The sequence below is a fragment of the Patiria miniata genome, unplaced genomic scaffold (assembly GCF_015706575.1).
Source record: "Patiria miniata isolate m_02_andy unplaced genomic scaffold, ASM1570657v1 HiC_scaffold_5, whole genome shotgun sequence".
Taxonomy (NCBI): Eukaryota; Metazoa; Echinodermata; class Asteroidea; order Valvatida; family Asterinidae; genus Patiria; species Patiria miniata.
In genome coordinates this window covers 10198445-10217242 of record NW_024037072.1, presented here as the reverse complement: position 1 = coordinate 10217242, position 18798 = coordinate 10198445, and the positions used below count along the sequence as shown (strand labels likewise).

Genomic DNA, 18798 nt, shown 5'->3' with positions numbered 1-18798 from the left:
TTATCATTTGACCAAATACAGTGAAAGGAAAATATATATTTATTTTTTTTGCGAATTACACGAACGTTTATTTGTATGTATCCAATGGCATTTCACTTCCGGTTTGATGACGTCACAGCATTTGTATGCCTAACATCAACAAATGTTATTGTCCAGAAAAAAATAAAATTATTAAAGACGAACCATCACCCACCGAAAGCAAAGGGCACTCTCCCCTCACCCAATTACTGGACGGGCAAAAGAGTTGGTAGGTGGGCCTCTTCCACATCAACTGCCCACTGTATGTGTGATTACTGCGATTGAATTCACCGGACTGCTATTATCCAGGGATTTCCTACAACTTGTTTACTCGACATTTTCTTTCCCTTAAGCGTTCACCCAGATACATATTGATGAGAAGGCACGTTCGAATTCACAGATAACGATTGAATTGCATTCTATCCTTAAATATTGATGAGATGATCAAGCATAACATCTTCTCGTGAATACCCTGAGGGGTTATTATCTTGAAACTGAAGTACTGATAACATCTGGAACCATCCCCCGTTGCGCTCTCTATCTTGGATTGACATCAAGCGCTTTTTTGAAAGTGCGAGCTACAAACTTATTGGGTTGGACAAGCAAGCAAAGAAATTATGACGTGGTACGAATCCCCAATGGATGATGTGATGTTTTTGTGAGTGGACGTTGACCAATCTTAATCACTTCAGATAGCTCGGCAAGAATTGTTTATCGTCGAGGATTCGCAAGAAGCACTATTGTACTTTAAGTGCTTAAACACTGATCCTCTGATTAAAAAAGACACACACAATTAAATTGTTTAATTCTAATGGTTGAATATTCATCAGGCGTCGATCACGTTCGAACAACAACGCAGAAGGCTAGATGGAGTGGACGTATGGTAATTGTGAACTGCACTTTTAAAGGGCTTGCCTATATGTATTCATCCATCGAGTGGAAAACACTCAGTCCCATCTGTTTGAGATCTCGTACAGATTCCACTTCTGCTGAACATGTCGGGAAGGTCATGTTGCTGAGATCATACCTGCCCGGGTCTGAATCCATCTTACTCATTGATTTAAATTCTGAACTGAACGTGTTTGTATGTGTTTTTCTTCTTGAAATATTTTATGTGTCCAATATCCTCCTAAGACTTATTCTGAGAATTGATGCTTACTGCAAACTAGATTTCGAAGTGTGTCGCCACTCGCCTCAGACTTTTTAATTGTCGTTTTAATAAGTATCAAAAAAAAAAATCAAAATTTCTTCAATTTGTGTACGCACACTAAGTGTCCAAACGCTTTATCTTTGTCATTTTTGCAACATGAAGCACTAAACATACTTAGTGTACGGGGAGTCTAACAAATCTGCATATTATTATTTTTTTCCTTAATTTATGAGCAACCTGGACATAATGCATTAGCTATTTTGGAAAATGAAGAAGGTATAATTATAGTAGAGTACTATGATTTTTTTCTGGTTTTTTTTTTTCAGGCGAAGCCACGATGGAACTGTATTAAACTTATTTCAGATTTCCGTGAGATTTCATGACTTTTATCCTTTAAAGTACAGAACATAAAAAACAGGTGTAAAAAAGTGTATTTGTTTTGGGCCTAATCAACTTTGTGTACTTATTCGAAGGATAGGGATATAATACTACAGGTACGTCCATTTCGGCATTGAGGATACTCGAGTACGATGCTTTACAGCTATACACAATAAAGTTGTTCCATAATGTTCTTGGTGCTTATTGCAAGTACGCAAAGCATAGCCTACAACATCGTGCAATAAATTAGTTTCTCCTTGATGACAAAAACTCTTCCAATTCATACGAGCAAGGTCAACGATGACCATAGTTGAACGCAAGTGGTGTCAGCCGGTCCGTGATGTCTACCGCAACCTACAAACTGGACTCATATAAAAAAAAATACCAATGCAGACTTATAACAGTTATGAAAACCAGTGTCTGCCATTAAGGTGTCAAGAATGGCTGGTGTGGTCGTATTTGCTCTCCAACTTCTACTGGCTGGCTGCATACTGATGAAGCCGTGCCGGGCGGATGCCTCTCAAACTTCGGTAACACGATATCGCCGTGGCACCATATCAGGTAATCCATGAATCTTCAGTCCCGTTAATTCTGAAACACTGTCTTCGTTGACGGTGTCTCACATAAGCCGCCAATGTGAAGAGCAAATCTAAATTTCAAAGTGAGAACAGTGCGATTTATTTTGGGTTAAAGCCGTAAGGCAAAATTCAAAAGTGTTTTGAATCTGCTTTTTAAAACGTTAGACCAGATGGATAGACCGTGCGCGGCTGGAGTCGTGGGGTTAGATTTTATTTGTCAGGTACCAGATGTGTGACTTCGTCCGTTTAATGACGAGTGATACAGCACACATATACAAAGATAAACTCTTTAACGTATTTAATATTAAGACACTTGTATAAATGAACGCGCAATACTGTTTATAAAAAAAAACTTATATCTGAAACATAACCGTGTATATAATCCTTTGTTTATGTTTCTTCGCGCGATGTTTATACCTTTAACATTCATTTATCCGTTCCGTGGACATGTTTTTGTTACTACGTTACTGCCGATAACTATGAAGCCAATTCACTCAAAAATGCCACAGTGGTCATCCAGTTCAATCACTTTAGGACTGTCAGTCATCCGATAAGCCTCGTTCACACACACAAAAAGGGGGACAAATAACTTTAAATCAGCTACGTGGTAATTTAAAATAATATTTGGTAATACAGGACCTTGCGAAATCAGTTCATTAAAACAATGTTTATTTTCATTTGTTAGGAAAGATCCTGAAAAAAAAAAGAGTTTGCAAATTCGCCTTGTTTGTACAGAGCAGAAATCATCAACAAACCTTCTATTTAAATGCTAATCTTGTACTTGAGGGGGCTGCATTTCACCTGATAATAGCTATATGCTTTGCTGGTTACTTTCAGGGAAAGGTCCCCTGACTCTCGTATTGCTTTAGATTCGATCGTAGATTTTGTTCTTGGGTGATACTCCCTGGTAATTATGTATCGGCCCCGCATGCCGCAGAGGATATGAGATACGCCACGTCAAATTGCAGTGCACACAACCGGAGCACGAGTCGTTAGTTTTTTCCTTCAGGAAAGGGCCAGGGATAATACCCACAATTGTTCTCCATAATGAGCCTGAATAGGACCGTCTACGTGAAAATTTGCTTTCCGAAAATTACCAGTGCATCTTCCCTGTCACATTCGCCGCCGTCACTGTAAAAACTACTTTTAGTCAGAAAGAAATCGTCGTCTGAACTATCCATTTTTTTCGCAAGGAGCCTATACACACAAAATGACTTGGTTGTACGGGTGTGGCGTTACACATGCTAAACACGCCAGGGAAAAATGTTGCAACCTGACGCCACTTCTGCGCTTGTGAACGAAGTCTATGGAGAGTCATTTCAAGTATTTCCTAACAAAATTTGAAACAATTTTCAGTCCCAAATTCATGTTTTATCATCATTTTTGCAACGAATGACCTTCATTGAGATGATATATGAAGAAAAAAGTGGCGTCAGATTGCAACATTCTTTCCAATACTTCCGTTGACGCAATGGTTTAATTGTGGATTCTTAATTTACGAATTCACTCGGCGCTTCGCGCCTCGTGAATTCTTAAATTACGAATCCACACTTTCTCGTGTATTCTCCTTAACATACGCCACGGAAACACAAATGCAAGGTGTAACACTAAATGTTGGTGAATTTCACCGCCTTAAAATAAATCTGTCTTTGAAAAAGGATTCGTTGATATTTTTAGTTTGTCAGTGTTTTGGTATCGACGTATTGGATGTTTAGTTTTCATCGGAAAGATTCTGCGTGTCGTCACCATAACATCGCATTCCGTAATTCATAATTAGTAATAGTAGGGAGTTCTGACATTCGCAAAAGGTTGGACAAATGGGTTGGTGTTCAAATGTCGAATGTTGGTCAATGTACCAACGGCTAACACTTTTGGGCAAAGTCTCAAAAAGCTTGGTCAATTATTATTAGACAATAATATAGGTAATTTGATACAAATGGCATTGCCCAAAAGTGTTTTAACGAACGTTTCTACAATGTTTCTATAACGTTTCTACAGATGATTCCTAATTGGAAGACGCATTTGGGATATCGTAAAACCTGTTATTTTTGTGATTTGTAAAGACGTTACTTTATAATGATATTGAAATAACGGTGACCCAATGTATTGTCAATTGGCTGCTCGGGTGGTTGCGGGGGTCAACTCTCTAAACCAACCCCCTACCAAACATTCCCGCCACCCTGCCCTCAGAAAAACGATACAATAAAATCATTATTTCGTTTTAAAGGAAATAAATGGAAAAGGTAAATGTAATATACAGTTGGACCTGGCAGAGACGCTGCATAAAATACAGCTAATTTTGACTAGTCCACTTAAATTTGAACCCCAAACAGCGCCAGTAATATCAAAATTATAATGTCCACCCCTTCCCAAATTTCTCAGTTATCTGGAAAAAAATCAATTATTGTAGCTGGATGAGGCAATCTTGCTGTTCCTGGAAAACATTATTTGTAAATTTACTGAGTCATGCCGACAAGAACAGCCTTTTAAAATATTATGGTTTAGACATGGTGAAACTCAAATCCACTGACGCAGTGTAATTTTTGGTTGGAGTATCAGTTTCAATGGCGGCTTTGCAGGCAATCATTGCCCGTTGCTCGATCCTTTGACGAGTATCCCAGACAGTCAACTAATCCTTTCATGGCGAACGCAACGATGATGTCAATGCTGTCATCTGATGCTTGTACACTACTTAATATGCTGACAAAGTAGAGGAGAGATCTGTGCTGAGGGCCTCTTTTCTTGCTTGTTGACAGATTTTCTCCGCGTAACATTATACGAAATGTTACACAAAAAGGTATAGGCCTATGAAATGGCGTTAACACAGAAAGGTATATTAAGTGGCGTATATTACAATTATCAAAACAAACAGCAGCGATAATTTCTCTTCCATTTCAATATCTTATCGGTATTACACATAATGTTAAGATGTAGGTAAAAGGTTTGGTAAGAAATGTATTTATGCACTCGGGGCATCGTCACTGGTGTCCCCGCCCCCTAAAACATATTGGAGACGGGATAGCACGTCCCCTGCCCCTTCCCCTTCTACGTAATGCCTATGCACTGGAGTTAAGTTGATGAAAAGGAAATGTGGATGTTTAACATTTGTTGGTGTATTTCACTTTTTAAATCCAATCAGGACGTACGTGTATCGTCAGCGGGAAGACCTACCAGGCAGGAAACCCGGTGCCAGACCTGAGCCCCTGCAAGACCCAGTGCCGGTGCTTCGCTTCTCTCTTCGGCCGCACCGGCCACGTTGTGTGCGCGGTGAACAAGCAGTGCACGTATACCAACCTGTGCGTTAATCCAATCACCGACACCTGCGGGTGCCCCAAGTGCCGACCCGGTGGCTGGATATGGCCTCCAGTTACAGGTGGGCAAGTGAAGCCGTGCACTTGAATGGAAAATCCTTTCAAATCTCAACAGCAACATTTGTTGCAAACTTGCAAATTGCACTTGCACTAGTCCATATCACACTCTGAAACCATTTTTGGAGCCCGGTTAAATCATCTTTTCGCCCGGTTAAACCATTTTTGTTCTTTGGAAACTCGAAGCGGACTTGCCACCTTGTTCATACAGGCTAAGCTAATGTTTGTGTTAGATAAGGAAGGAAATATTGCCAGTTTGCCAGGTTTACTTTATCCAAAAGTTACATCATTAAGCTTCGGCACAGATTCAAATAACCTTTACTTAAGAACAAAGTCGAGTAGACTTGATGAATATGTTCCGATGTCCTTTGTTAAAAAAAACCAAAGCAATAACCAATTGTGACTTGTCACTTAATCGGACATTAGTTTTGAAAAAAGACGTCTTGTACAAACATGTTCCCGTTTGCTATTACTTTTTCTGCAACCAAGTATAGTCTGTGACCATAATGCGCATGCGTCAGTTGGTAGCAGACTTAATTTCCCTTTAGAAATATCCTCCAGAGCCATTATGAGAAAAGAAAAGATGAATATTATTTTATCGATCAATAGGACTTGATACTTTTGCGGGAGAAAAATGATAATGAACAAATTCGGGATTCGAATCCGCAACCTGCAGCACTTAAATCACCGGATTAGCGTAGCACGCCACCGTACATCCACGCTATCCGCCGGAGAATATAAACTTTTAGAAGTAATTTCAAATCCGATGACGCGTACTTATTCATTCCACGTGATACGTTTCAGGCATGCGTATTACAATTCATAGACTATACTTGTTTGCAGAAACAAAATATTTGCTCCCCCTTAAGATGTCAAAACTATATCGAAATTTCCCGACCTTATTCCCTCAAATGGTGGTAGACTATACTTGTCTTGTTTGCAGAATCAAAATATTTGCTCCCCCTTAAGATGGCAAAACTATATCGAAATTTCCCGACCTTCTTCCCTCAAATGGTGGTCTTGCATCCACTCCAGTTTGCCTCCCCTTCTTCTTCCTTGCAAAGGCAGCCTTCATATGGTTGAAGATAAACGCAGAGCCTGATTTTTAGGGTCTGGGGATGATCAACAGACGCTGATTATATCAACAACCAGCAACCTGGCAGTGTCCGTGCCACCTTGTCCCCTTATATTTTACCACGGGCGGGTTTCACTAGCTCGCAACACTCCGCCAGCCTAAATTAGAGCCTGCTAGCAGTTTGGTCGGTAGCTACAGTTCAACTGTAATAAATTTTAGCGCGCATTAACACGAGCCACCGGCTATCTAATCCACAGTGGGCGGAAATGCATCCACCGCAAGTGCTAACTGATGCATGCAGTATTCCATGTAGTGTGCTACATTCAAGAGTGATTGCAAATTGTATCGGTGTCTAAAGGTCTAATTCTGTTCATCCCTGATGATGTGGTAAAGAACTCGTCGCACATATTATCATACATTTCGACGCTCACTGAAAGGCGATCTAGTCTGAGTACCATCCGTTGTTCAACGGAGCCCTCTCTGTAATCAACGTCTGATATATCTGAGCATACAAATTGTATGCGACCCCATACAACATTCAATCGGAGTCCACTTTATAAATTGTGAGGTCATTTCGGTCAGAAATGTGGACTAAGCTGTTTGTTTGTCAATTTGACTGCCATGTTTTTGCAAAAAATACTACAAGGTTGCAGAAGACCTGATACAAGGCGCCTGCTGAATGTTCAGAATCTCGAGGTCAAGACGCAGTCTTTTGTCGTATATTAAGCGCCGAATCTGCTCCAATATCATAGACCCTTGATGCGTAAGGAGATCAACCATAGACTAGAGGTGACCATGATTTACTCCAAGTTTCGCTGGTTCTCGTTTTACTTGTAAAACAGATTTATACTAGAAAGCACTTGAAGACAGTCGGCGGACTCGGAGGAGTAAAGCCGGCCTCAGGTCGACCTGTGATTTGCTTGCGCCACGACGGAACCGTCGGCATCAAGCACAAAAATAATACTCAGGTCACAAAACTGAGAAATCGCAAAATATTCTCAACCATGCTCATGTCACCCAAGACGCGACGATCCACCACGATTCCACAGCAAAGGCCAAGTTCGCGCAAGGACTATAGTTGACCAATGGTTAACTAACGTTTGCCCGAACTCTGTCTAGTCGACGGTGGTTGACTACGCTAGTCGACTATTTGGAACCAGCCTACTGGGGTTGGTTGCTTCGCTGGTAACCAATAGCCGCGCGCATTCATAACGCTAGCAGAGAGCCAGGATCCAGAAGTTTTGCGATGACATTTTGACCAGCGTTTGACTCACTGATCAGTGGTTTGACTAGAGACGTTCGCACGTTGCTATCAGTGCGCAGGCGTAAGGTACGAAACAAATCAACCACTAGTCGACTAATGGTCCTTGCCCGAACTTGGCCAAAGACAGTCATGTGGCTTCTTTGACAATAAGGGAATAATTATGTGCTTGGTCGGTTCGGCTCAAGCCATTATCAGCGCGCATTCCCCTGATACGGTCTTAAATGTACTTGAATTCACATTCACAAATACGTTTGAGTCAAACAGTCGACACAAGTCAAGAATTATACATTTGCAACGATTTTGTTCAACAGTTTTACTTCATTGCTTTTTTTAAACACCCCTCTAGCTATGGTATGGAATATTCTCTCGCGAGTAGTAGTAAACAATCTCCTTATATGATGATTGCCGCGCGCGTGGTGCATACTGCGTGATGTTGCGCGGAACGCGCGGAGCGCCAGGGTAGTGTGCTGATTGGCTAAACAATTAAAGAGATTAACTTGATGCGCGCACGATCGCGACGTCGTCGTAGAAGTTGAAGTTTGTTCTATTCTTGCGACTGTTAATTTTTTTGAGACCCGACTAATTCCGATCGTCTTAATATCGTCGCAGTTATACTCAGGTCGCAAAAAAAATCGGCGACTGAAATGTTCCCGACGGTCGTAGCTCAGGCACAGCCTGATCCTGAAAAGTCAGTTGCCGACTGATCTGTGTTGTCGCAAGGTCGACCTGACACCGGCTTTAAATACATTACGAGGATCACGTCTTATGGCCGGTTCATACTTCATGCGAATGCGATGCGAATTTGACGGAACGAAGCATTTGCTGCGAAATGTGTTCAACTTCTGCGTATTCGGAGGGCGAAAAGTTGCTCTGACGTCACAAATTCGCGTTCGCGTTCGCTTTCACGCCGAGTATGAACCGGCCTTAAGAAGGTTTCGTCGCCATGATGTTGCTCTGATGTTATCCTTAGTTCTCAACGACATTTATCACTTATACTTCACTAAATCTCATGGGTTTCCCTTCGTGAATGTTTCCCGTCCTTAATTGAGCCGCGGTGCTCTGGTTTCATATCTTCCGACTAGCGTTTGGTGTATCATTCAGGGGATTGCAAACAGAAGTTCCAGGTTCAGGTTTTCAGGTTCAAAACCTGCCACATTTTCATCGAAAACTGATGTGACCAAAAACCAGCATATTAACAAATTTAACACTGAACGGTGTGTTGAAAGCGTAGATTTGATCGCCACTTTATTTTAAACTGCCTCTTTCCTGACAAAATAGAGTCAGTGCTGCTGTCAAAGAATCGTATTGCCTGGCAGATTTCGACCCAGACCTACAGGGGCAAGTCCCGGGGAGCGAATCTCGCCGTTGACGGGAAAACGGATGGGAACTTCTTCCGTGGAAACACCTGTACTCATACCGGTAAGAAATCCAATGCTTGTCCTTTGTAGATATGCTGTTGTCTGGTTGGCGAATGTGGCCAAGTGGTTAGCGTGACTCATGATCAGAGGGTCAGGAGTCGAATTCAGCTGCTGGCCATACGTTTTGTCCTTGGGCAAGCCACTTCACCCCTACTTGCCTCTCTCCACGATCCTTGGTATTATTTTATTAGCTATGAAGTAACCGGCAATGGACTGGCATCCCATCCAAAGGGATAGAAATATTCTCAATCGTTCCATGCCTAGAAAACCGGAGACAAACGCTGGCCTGATGGGCTGTAATTAGCTCGTGACAGACTTTATGATTTTTAAACTGTTGGTGTCTCATCATTAACGTGTCTTGGGAGGGAATAAAACAATTGCCTTCCAACAGATTCACACATTATCAGGCTATGGTTCGTAGCACTTACTGCGGCACGGGTACACCGTGGTGATCATCGTGTGCCCCCCCCCCCATCTCCGATTTCGTCAAGATAAACAGAGCTTTTTATTCGGGAAAACTATGGGCATGCAATGATTGCGTGCTCCCTTCCTAACAATGAGGAACATACATTGTACTTTTCCCGGCAAAGTAAGCTCTAAATTTACCACAAGTTACAAGTGTAATATTTAGCAATAAGTCATGCCTTCTTTATTTGTCCTAAACGGTCCTCCAATAAGTTATTTTGAAAGACATAATTGCTGCCCAGATTCCTGCCATATTAATCTATACCCGCAAACTTAACAACAACAAAAATCAGAAAGTATGTCATTTCTTTGTGCCAGTCCTTTTATATTCAAAGCTATTTCGCTTGATTTTCTTGATTAGCAAATCAATATCAACCGTGGTGGAAGTTGGACCTGGGAAACAGCTTCGTCGTCACGAAAGTCGTTATTTTTAATCGAGCCGGAAGGTTTGGTAAGTGCTTTGAGACCAAAGCAATCTTATGACAACTGTAAATCTCATCGAGTAATAGAGATGTTGATAAACGGTAAAATCAAAACATAAAAAAAAAACTCGGGATCAGAAGAAAGATGACGTGGAACTTAGAAAGATGGTGATTACAGGCCTAATTGAAGAGAAAAAAAATGCACCTTCGTTAGCGTGTTTCATTCAGCTATTTCTTCGGCACATTATGTGCAATGAATCTGAACTTTGCGGTAACTTCATCAGGTAGACGACTCATTGGCGCTGAGGTGCGAGTTGGAGGCAGCACTGTCGCCGCAAGGAACCGCCGCTGCGGGGGGCCTGTGACGAAATCCGAAGCGAAAGCCGGTACCAAGATAACCAGAGAGTGTCCGGCAGACACGAGGGGGCGCTTCGTCAGCGTGCAGATCCGTAAGAGAAAGGAGTTCCTGACTTTGTGCGAGGTGAAGGTGTTTGGTCACGAGCGATTGGGTAAGAGCGATGGGTACCACTAGTCCTAAAGTTGGCCATTTTTTATGATTACTGAGCTGGCTGTCCTCCATCACTTGGACGCTTCATAGCTCGCTTTGGTATTTCATACAATGCACTCCCCTTTAGTGACGTGTTCTAGAGCTATATATATCGCACATGTGAAATTTCAGGCATGGAAGTGTCTCATTAATAGAACCGTTACCGTAATTTCAAAAACGATGGTGAGTTTAAGTCTCACACTATAAGTCACCGACGATAACACTTCATGTGTGCACTTTAGGAAGAACATCATAGACCAAAGTCCACGGGCGTCGCTAGGGTTTTTCTAGGGGGAGGGGGGCACAGCAATTGTTTTCCCAAAAGTCCTTGTACTTTCTCTAGCATATTTGAGGGTGGACGGGAGACATTTACCCACCCCACCCCCATTGACAACCCTGAAGACGCCCAGTTTGTTATATGTGTATTATTAAAATAAGTAGCAAATATGACTTCACACCTCTTTTTCTTTTCTTTTCTTTTCTTTTCTTATTTCTTTTGTTCCCCTTGTTTGTTTGTTTGTTTGTTTGTTTGTTTGTTTGGGTTTTTTCGGGGGGAGGGAGGGGGCAGCGCCCCCTTGCCCCATCCTGACGACGCCCATGGGCCAAACGCTTTTTCCTTTTATTTATTTATATCTTTTTGGTATGAAACCAAGGATTTCTCAGAAGCGTTTTCGGCACTGTGGCACGAAAGCCAGAAAAAAAAACCTGTCAGAAGAAGACATTAGAGAGGTTTCGCATGCAAACGGATACGTTTAGTGCGACGGATACGTCATCAATTATGACGTCATACGCCACTCACTATCCGCTAAACGTGCAGACGACACGCATATCTCGCTCGCTACATGTAAGTAAAAAATGGATACGAATAGCTAAACGTAAGTGTAAGCGTATCCGTTCGCTTGCGAAACCTCCCTAATGAGAAGAAATGACAGTTTGAGAGGTGGGAGGAAATCGGAACCCACGGAATCAGGTAGGGACTGAAAACACACAGCAATGGAAGACGAGAGATGTAACCACCGCGCCAACCTGACTCCCCGAGCACTTGTTGGCAGTTAAATCAACATCCTCTTGGAAAAAGATACTGTTCTTACACTACGTGGTCTTGAGACTGCATGGTTAAACCAATTTGAAACAAAATCCCTACTCATTGATAAGGATGTCATGACCTAAAATTGAAAATAAAAGAGTGTGACTTGGTGACACAGAATAGGTCTCTTGATTTTGTCCAATATACCATTTCTCAGTAAATGTTGAAGATTAAAATGGCATTGTGTTTTTATCTCCAGGAAGCGACGGTGGAGTGATTCCCTTCGAGGGCTACCCTGCCCTACCCTCTCCTCTGATCTCAAGCCCAGGCTACCCGTTAGGCTTTATACCAGGTTCTCCAGTCACGGGAGGCAATTGTATCGTGCCCTCCCCACAGGACCGGTTTAGTTACCTCATCATACCTGATGGCGGTGACACGCTGTTAGGCGGCTGCGCCAAATGCAGGTGTACGTCTGTGACCTGGTACAGTGCACCAGCAAAGGTAGTCGACAGGTGAGGCAATTTAGGCAACGGCTTAATTAATAACAATGCAAAAGCAAACCAGCATTGTAACCGAGTTTATCACAAGGCTATCGTAAAAAATGATGAACCATGACAACGTGTCATAGTGCACTTGTAATGAAAAAAAAAATAGTTTTAACGAAGTCTGGATGCCGTACCATTGACTGTTTACGACGTGATTGCAAATGAGCTCCAAACGATGTATAGAAACTTCTTTTAAGATCACTGAAAGAAAGGGCAGGACAGGAGACTGGTGACGAGTCTATGATTTGGTGATTTGCTCTCCTTTATTTACTGATTGTTCTCAAAATTAAATGACGAAGACAGTAATTCAGCTTGATAGGTTGATTGATTGATAAAGGCTGAGTTGTCGTGTAACTTTAAGCTGTGGAATGGGAGCTGTGTACAGTAATCGAGGCTGTGATGGAGGCAGTGGAGGCCGTGGAGGCCGTGGTTAAATGCCGTGGTTTTTTATTATCTACTACGCATGACCTTTGAGAGACGGCACACAGATGATTAAGAAAATTGGGTTTTACCTGGGATTTTAAGTTTGATCGACGAAATAATTGAGAGATTTATCGCAATGATTTCAGAAAGAATGCGAGTGAAATTGGAATCTAATTTTCTAGATTCATAATCACGGGAGGGCGCTATACACGTTTTTAGCTCAGACACTTTCGTACGATTCACGAACATCGCATTTGCAACTTATCGGATGCAAAAAGGTAACGCTAACCAAAGTGTCATTTTCTTATGTCACAATCAAAACTGTCCTATCCAGGGGCGGCAGCACGGGGGGCGAATTTTCTTTTCCCAAACGACATCCGCATACATGGTTATTTAGCGCCCTCTACGATACTTTTATGATTCCTACGCAGGTATATAATTATTTTTTTCCAAATTTTTGGGCGAGCAGTGCAATAGCTCAGTCGAGACAGGTTCGAGATTTTGCAACGCGAGGTTGCGGGTTCAAACACGGTTTTGCACCCGAATTTATTTTATTTTCTAACATGAGACTTTGGAGGATTTTTTGAAAGGGAAATTAAGTCCAAATTTCAAAACGTTCGAATTCATTTTATTTGCTTCTAATTTATATTTTCTTCTCATCTTTTTAAAAGTTAAGTCCAAAACACCATAGTGTACACCCATATGCGGATGTCGTTTGGGAGAAAAAAAAATCGCGAACGGGGGGGGGGCAGATTTTCCCAGGCCAACAAAAGTGCCCCTCTCGCAGTTATAAATGTGCCCCCTCGAGATGAAAACAAAACTGCCCCTCAATGTACACGTATGAAACCAAACTAAAATAATAAAAATGTCTCCTCTACGGTAATGCAAAACTGCCCCTCCAAAACACAAGTACCCCTCTCACATTAACAAGATTGTGCACCTTCTTGAGATGGAGAACTACCCCACGAAAGCAAAAATACCCCTCTCGCAAATATGTAATTGTGCCCTTCTCGAGATGGAAAGTTGGCCATAAAATAAAAGTGCTCCTCTCGCGATAACTTCTGGAGATGGAAAACTGCCCCTCGAAACCACAATTATTGCCCCGCTCGCAACATTAAAATTGTGCCCCCTCTCAAGATGGAAAACTGGCCCCTAAACAAAACAGTGTTCTTCACACGAATAAAACGGTCACTGAACTGGCCTTCCAAAGCAATAGTGCCCCTCTCGCTATTAGAACAAAATGGTCTCTCCACACAACTAGGTAAAAGAAACACAAAGAGCAAGATGGACAAAGTATTCATAATTTGTTCCTCGTCATATAGGTTTATAGCAAAATGAACGGGACCATATTCTTTTCCTCCACTTCCACACCGACGGAAGGTGCCCCCTTTTCTGAGCAAGTACCTCTTTTTGGCGTTCCCCCCCCCCCCCTCCCCCTACCCAGTCGAAAAGCGTTCCGCCGCCCTGGTACTACCAAACACAATTGTTTCATTTAGTTCCTGAAAATTCATCGTTAGGAACGGAAAGGACCGAAATCGAAAGATCAGTAGTCATTTTGAAAGTTCATACATGAAGTTTGCGCCTGTCTGAAACCAGAACTGTATGGGTCTAGTTGAGTCTCTCCTAATACTGTATAATACAACGTCACTCTGAAACGGGTAATTTCATTGGACGGGGACGTGTACAGATACATGTATTGCTAATAGACTGACAGGATGGACACACGGATGTAACATCAAAGAGACGACACCTCATTCGCAGTGCAAATCTATTTTTTCTTACGGCGTAATATCGCCATACTATTGTGCTATATCGCAGTAATGTAGCATTTATACACCTGAATAAATCCCCGTCATCTAATTGGGGGATCGTTGATCACATGTCATTGAAATATTCTTCCGAACGCACGGCGCGGCCGCACCGCAAAAATAGAAGTTCTACGGCACTGTGAATATAACTTCCATCGCACGGTTTCATTACTGCCGGTGGTGGCGCTGTAACACGAATCTGATTCACAGAATGGCAAATTGGCGGACGATACGAGAGAATCTCCGTTTGTTCTCCTCGACTCGCAGAAGACGAAATATTGGAACTTGTAGGTGATGCTGACGCTGCTAACACAAAGAATCAAATAAGATATTCCTATTGGTCGAGAGCCCGTCACGTGGCCGGTCTTAAACGGATGATAAAGACATGGCTAGCTGGTCTTAAACACTTTTCCAGTGTCACAATAAAATGTGGACTCCTAAAAACCCAGTGCCTCTTATCGTTTCATTGGTTGAACGTTCACAATCCTCACGTAGGCATGCGCAACACTACCAGGGAGTCAGAATTTTATAGTTCTAAATTCAAAACGCAACGCGCCAGGTGCGTTCTGAGCGACATCGCGCAGAACATGACACACGCGCGTCAATCTCCATAAAAGGGTTGTTTACATCTTACTCGCCAGCTGAACACTCCATTATTTTGCAAGAGGGATGTTTCAAAAAGCATAAAGTGAAGTTGTTAAATAAAATCGGGATGTTTTGAACGAATTATATGATTTTTCTTACCTAAAAGGTATTTATGAATGGGAATAAATATGTGCTCCGTCGGTATTTATCACTCTGTTTAAGACCACTTACAGTCTGGGTGCTGATAATTACCCTCGCCTCCGGCTCGGGTAATTATCAGCCCCCAGACTCTAAGTGGTCTTAAACAGAGTGATAAAAACCTCCAGAGCACACATTTATTCCCTTAATCATATTCAATTTATCTCGGTTTAAAACAGCGCCACTACCAGCAGCAGCGACACCACCAGCAGCAGCGACACCGTGCAATGGAAGTTCTAATCACAGTGCAATAGAACTTCCATTGCACTGTGCGCTGCGCGCCACGCGCGCGCCGTGCGTTGGTACGAATAATTCAATGACATGTGATCAACGAACCACCAATCAGATGACTAGGATTTATTCAGGTGTTGTATAAAAGCGCAATGGCACGGCGATATGACGCAATAGTATGGCGATATAGCGCCGTACACAAAATAGACTTGCACTACGAATTTGTGGATTCGGACCACCGTCGTACTCATTCGTACTTGAGGCGTTTGAATGATCTACACGATTATTGTCCATGTTACAGAGGTTGCGATTGCGACTACTCGGGTTGTTGCCAGTACCAGAAAAAGCACTACGCCCCTGGCGTTGTCGTGCCCAACTATGACGGGGACCAGTGTAGACGGACCTGTAGATGCATTTCCAGGGCCAACGGCGAGAGACCAGTCATTGCTTGCTCAGCTAACAGCAACGTGTGTGAGTTTGAGAGCAGATGCGTGCACTATGAGGTGGATAAATGCGGCTGTCCCTACTGCAAGAAAGGTAATTCAAGGTCATGTATGGTATAAGAAGTACATGTAGTCTGGTTCCCTGTCCCCATTGTCCTTCGAACTTCAAATATGGAGACAGGTAGCGAGCAGTGAATCCTGAATACATGTATGCAAATTATATGCATGATGTACCATAGGTACCACACGTTGGTAGTTCTGAATCCCGTCCCCGTGCATTCAAAATCACATCGTCAATGTTTGTGCGCAACCAGCCTATTGCAAAAATTGGCAGTAGGCCACGATTGTGCAGTTTCGGGGGTGATGAGCTTCGATTTTTTCCTGAATGCAAAAGTATCTTTGGCAAATATCAATAAAGAGAGGGGCGTTGCTGTTCAGTATTTAAAACATATAGACAGTTGAAATTCGTGAAAGTTACCTTCATGTAGACACTGATGATTTTGCGTACTTTTTTATGGTAAAGGCAAGATTGAGTTTTTGATAACCATGTTTTCATCTATCGTCCATTCTAAAAAGTTAAATAGTGATTCAAAAATAAACAGTCATAATGGACCATTATGGACCTATTGCGGATAATCGTGCCCGCAACTCATCCCGGATATTTATTGAGACGATTCCTATATAATAATGAAAAGTCCCGGGCCAAAGCTGGAGATCAAGCTGAGGTTTGAAAAATGGTTGGGTCATCTCGATTTATTTTAATGTCTAGGAGTGAGCGACTGCTGGGGTTACGATCCGTGGAAGCAAAAAGACGTCTGTGTACCAGACGGTCATGGTCCGGTTGTCATCAATCCACAGCATCCTGACTATACCTGCCAATGCATGTACGTCACTACAATCAAAGTCAACGCCAACACAGTCATTCCACAGAATAAGCTCAGGTAAGGTTAGGTCATTGTCATTGCCCGCGTAAAAGAAGGGCCAAGTTCTTGGGAGGGGATTATAAGGGGATGAAAATGCATGGTCTTTTCAGATGGTAGTTGTTTTTTACGTGGCTCAAGGCTTGCATTGTGCATGCGCATCTTGCTGACGTGACTCTCCCAATCGTGTTGGATATATATGACATTGATCTCCATGGTAACACCGTTTTTTACTGAAAAACAAACTATTTGTTTTCAAGGTGCGAGAATTATTATAAAAGAATATACGTCATTTGCTTACGATGGTTGTCATCGCTCTTACCACAGGTTTACAGAACACTTTTCATTTTTATAATGCAGTTATAAAAACCCCATCCTCAATATCGCACTTTTGGCTAAAATAAACAAAAATATAGCCAGTTCACCTGCCCACGTGTAAAAGTATGAACTCGTCCCATTTTCTGTCTTCCAACGCAAATTCTTTCAACATTCGCCAGAAGAGAATCTAAGATATTGATGCTAAATTCACTGAGATTTCTGCAGATCCTATTTCCAATGAAAAAGGATCTTTTTTGGCTTGAAGTGCCCTGAGGTGAATTAGGTAAACGATACGAAGGAGAAACAAAACACCGAGCGTTTGTCCCGACTAACGACAAAATCCCGCAAATACACAAGAAAAACACTTCTGTTGAGTAGCGGGTTCCGATTCGTGCCTGTGAGGGAGTTGGAAACTAATCTTTACCGTGTCTTCTGGGAGATGTGTAGCCTTCTTTGATTAAAGATCTCACATGGCGTTGGTTGAAAAGGAAATAAACGAGGATTGAAGGAAATGGGGAGTGCTAGGGGAATTCAAGGACGTCCAGTCGGATCGTTTGAAGGGAGGAGGTGGCTAAGTAGTATGGAGAGTGGGACTTAACAAGCAACATCACATTATATGGAAAATACAGTGCATTTTGATTAACTTTCCGTGGCTCTGAATCTGGTCTGTTTTGAGACTATTGGGGTTCTGAATAGCACCAAGAAAATATTTATTACTTTGAAAGGGCATGTTGTTTGTGAATAATATAATTTGTTGCTCGTAAGTAACAAGCATTAAGTGGTCATTCTTTTTTGTTTACTTCTTCCTATTTCAGGAGAGCAAGATGTACCGGTCCAGTGCACTAAAATTTGAGGATCGTCAGGCTACTGGCAGCTAGCATTATAAAATTCAAAAGAAGTTAAAAGAAGTTCTCTAGAAATTTGATTGTGTTTAAATGTGTATTGGTTAGTACGGGAAAAGAAATGGTGTTTAAAACTTTTCGTAAGGTCATATATGGAGGCGTAACTTCTTTTCGGAAAGAAACACAAATTATCATTGAATAAAGTATTATGCCACTAAAATGCTGAGTTGTCTCCTTTTTTTCATTGAAGAAATACAGTCCTTTTCTTGGGGGGGTGCGCGGGGTTTTTTTTCCCCCGAAAAATGATGAAATATCTTTTGAATCGCTGTTTTGTAACAATCCAAAATTTGTTATTCACTTTTAAGTAGACTGATTTCCGCCCCAGTATTATGCCACTAAAATGCTGAGTTGTCTCCTTTTTTTCATTGAAGATGTACTGTCCTTTTCTTGTGGGGGGGGGGGGGGTGCGGGGGCTTTTTCCCCCCGAAAAATGTTGAAATGTCTTTTGAATCGCTGTTTTGTAGCAATCCAAAATTTGTTATTCACTTTTAAGTACCGCCCCATGTCAGAATCCAGTAAGTAAGGACCGGGCAACAGGCTGTCGCAGGCGAAGCTGTTTGTTGAGCCAAGGCCAATATATTTATTTTACAGGCTTGCAAACCCCCCCCCCCCCCCCCCTTCAAGAAACATGACTGCAAAAGGACCTTTACAAGTGACATATCGCGTTAGAAACGCATCAACGCAGCTTGTGAAATATTGTCCAATTACATAATGG

The 18798-nt window shown here is 42.1% G+C and overlaps 1 protein-coding gene across 1 annotated transcript; it reads left to right on the top strand.

Moving 5' to 3' along the window:
- The first annotated feature begins 1903 nt into the window (after positions 1-1903).
- On the top strand, positions 1904-18232 carry LOC119740498. Its single transcript, XM_038215819.1, has 9 exons — positions 1904-2107; positions 5264-5497; positions 9110-9250; positions 10076-10165; positions 10421-10645; positions 11970-12222; positions 15802-16037; positions 16713-16884; positions 17997-18232. The coding sequence occupies exons 1-9, from the start codon at positions 1987-1989 to the stop codon at positions 18025-18027; spliced, it is 1503 nt and encodes a 500-aa protein (XP_038071747.1). The 5' UTR covers positions 1904-1986; the 3' UTR covers positions 18028-18232.
- Positions 18233-18798: the final 566 nt, after the last annotated feature.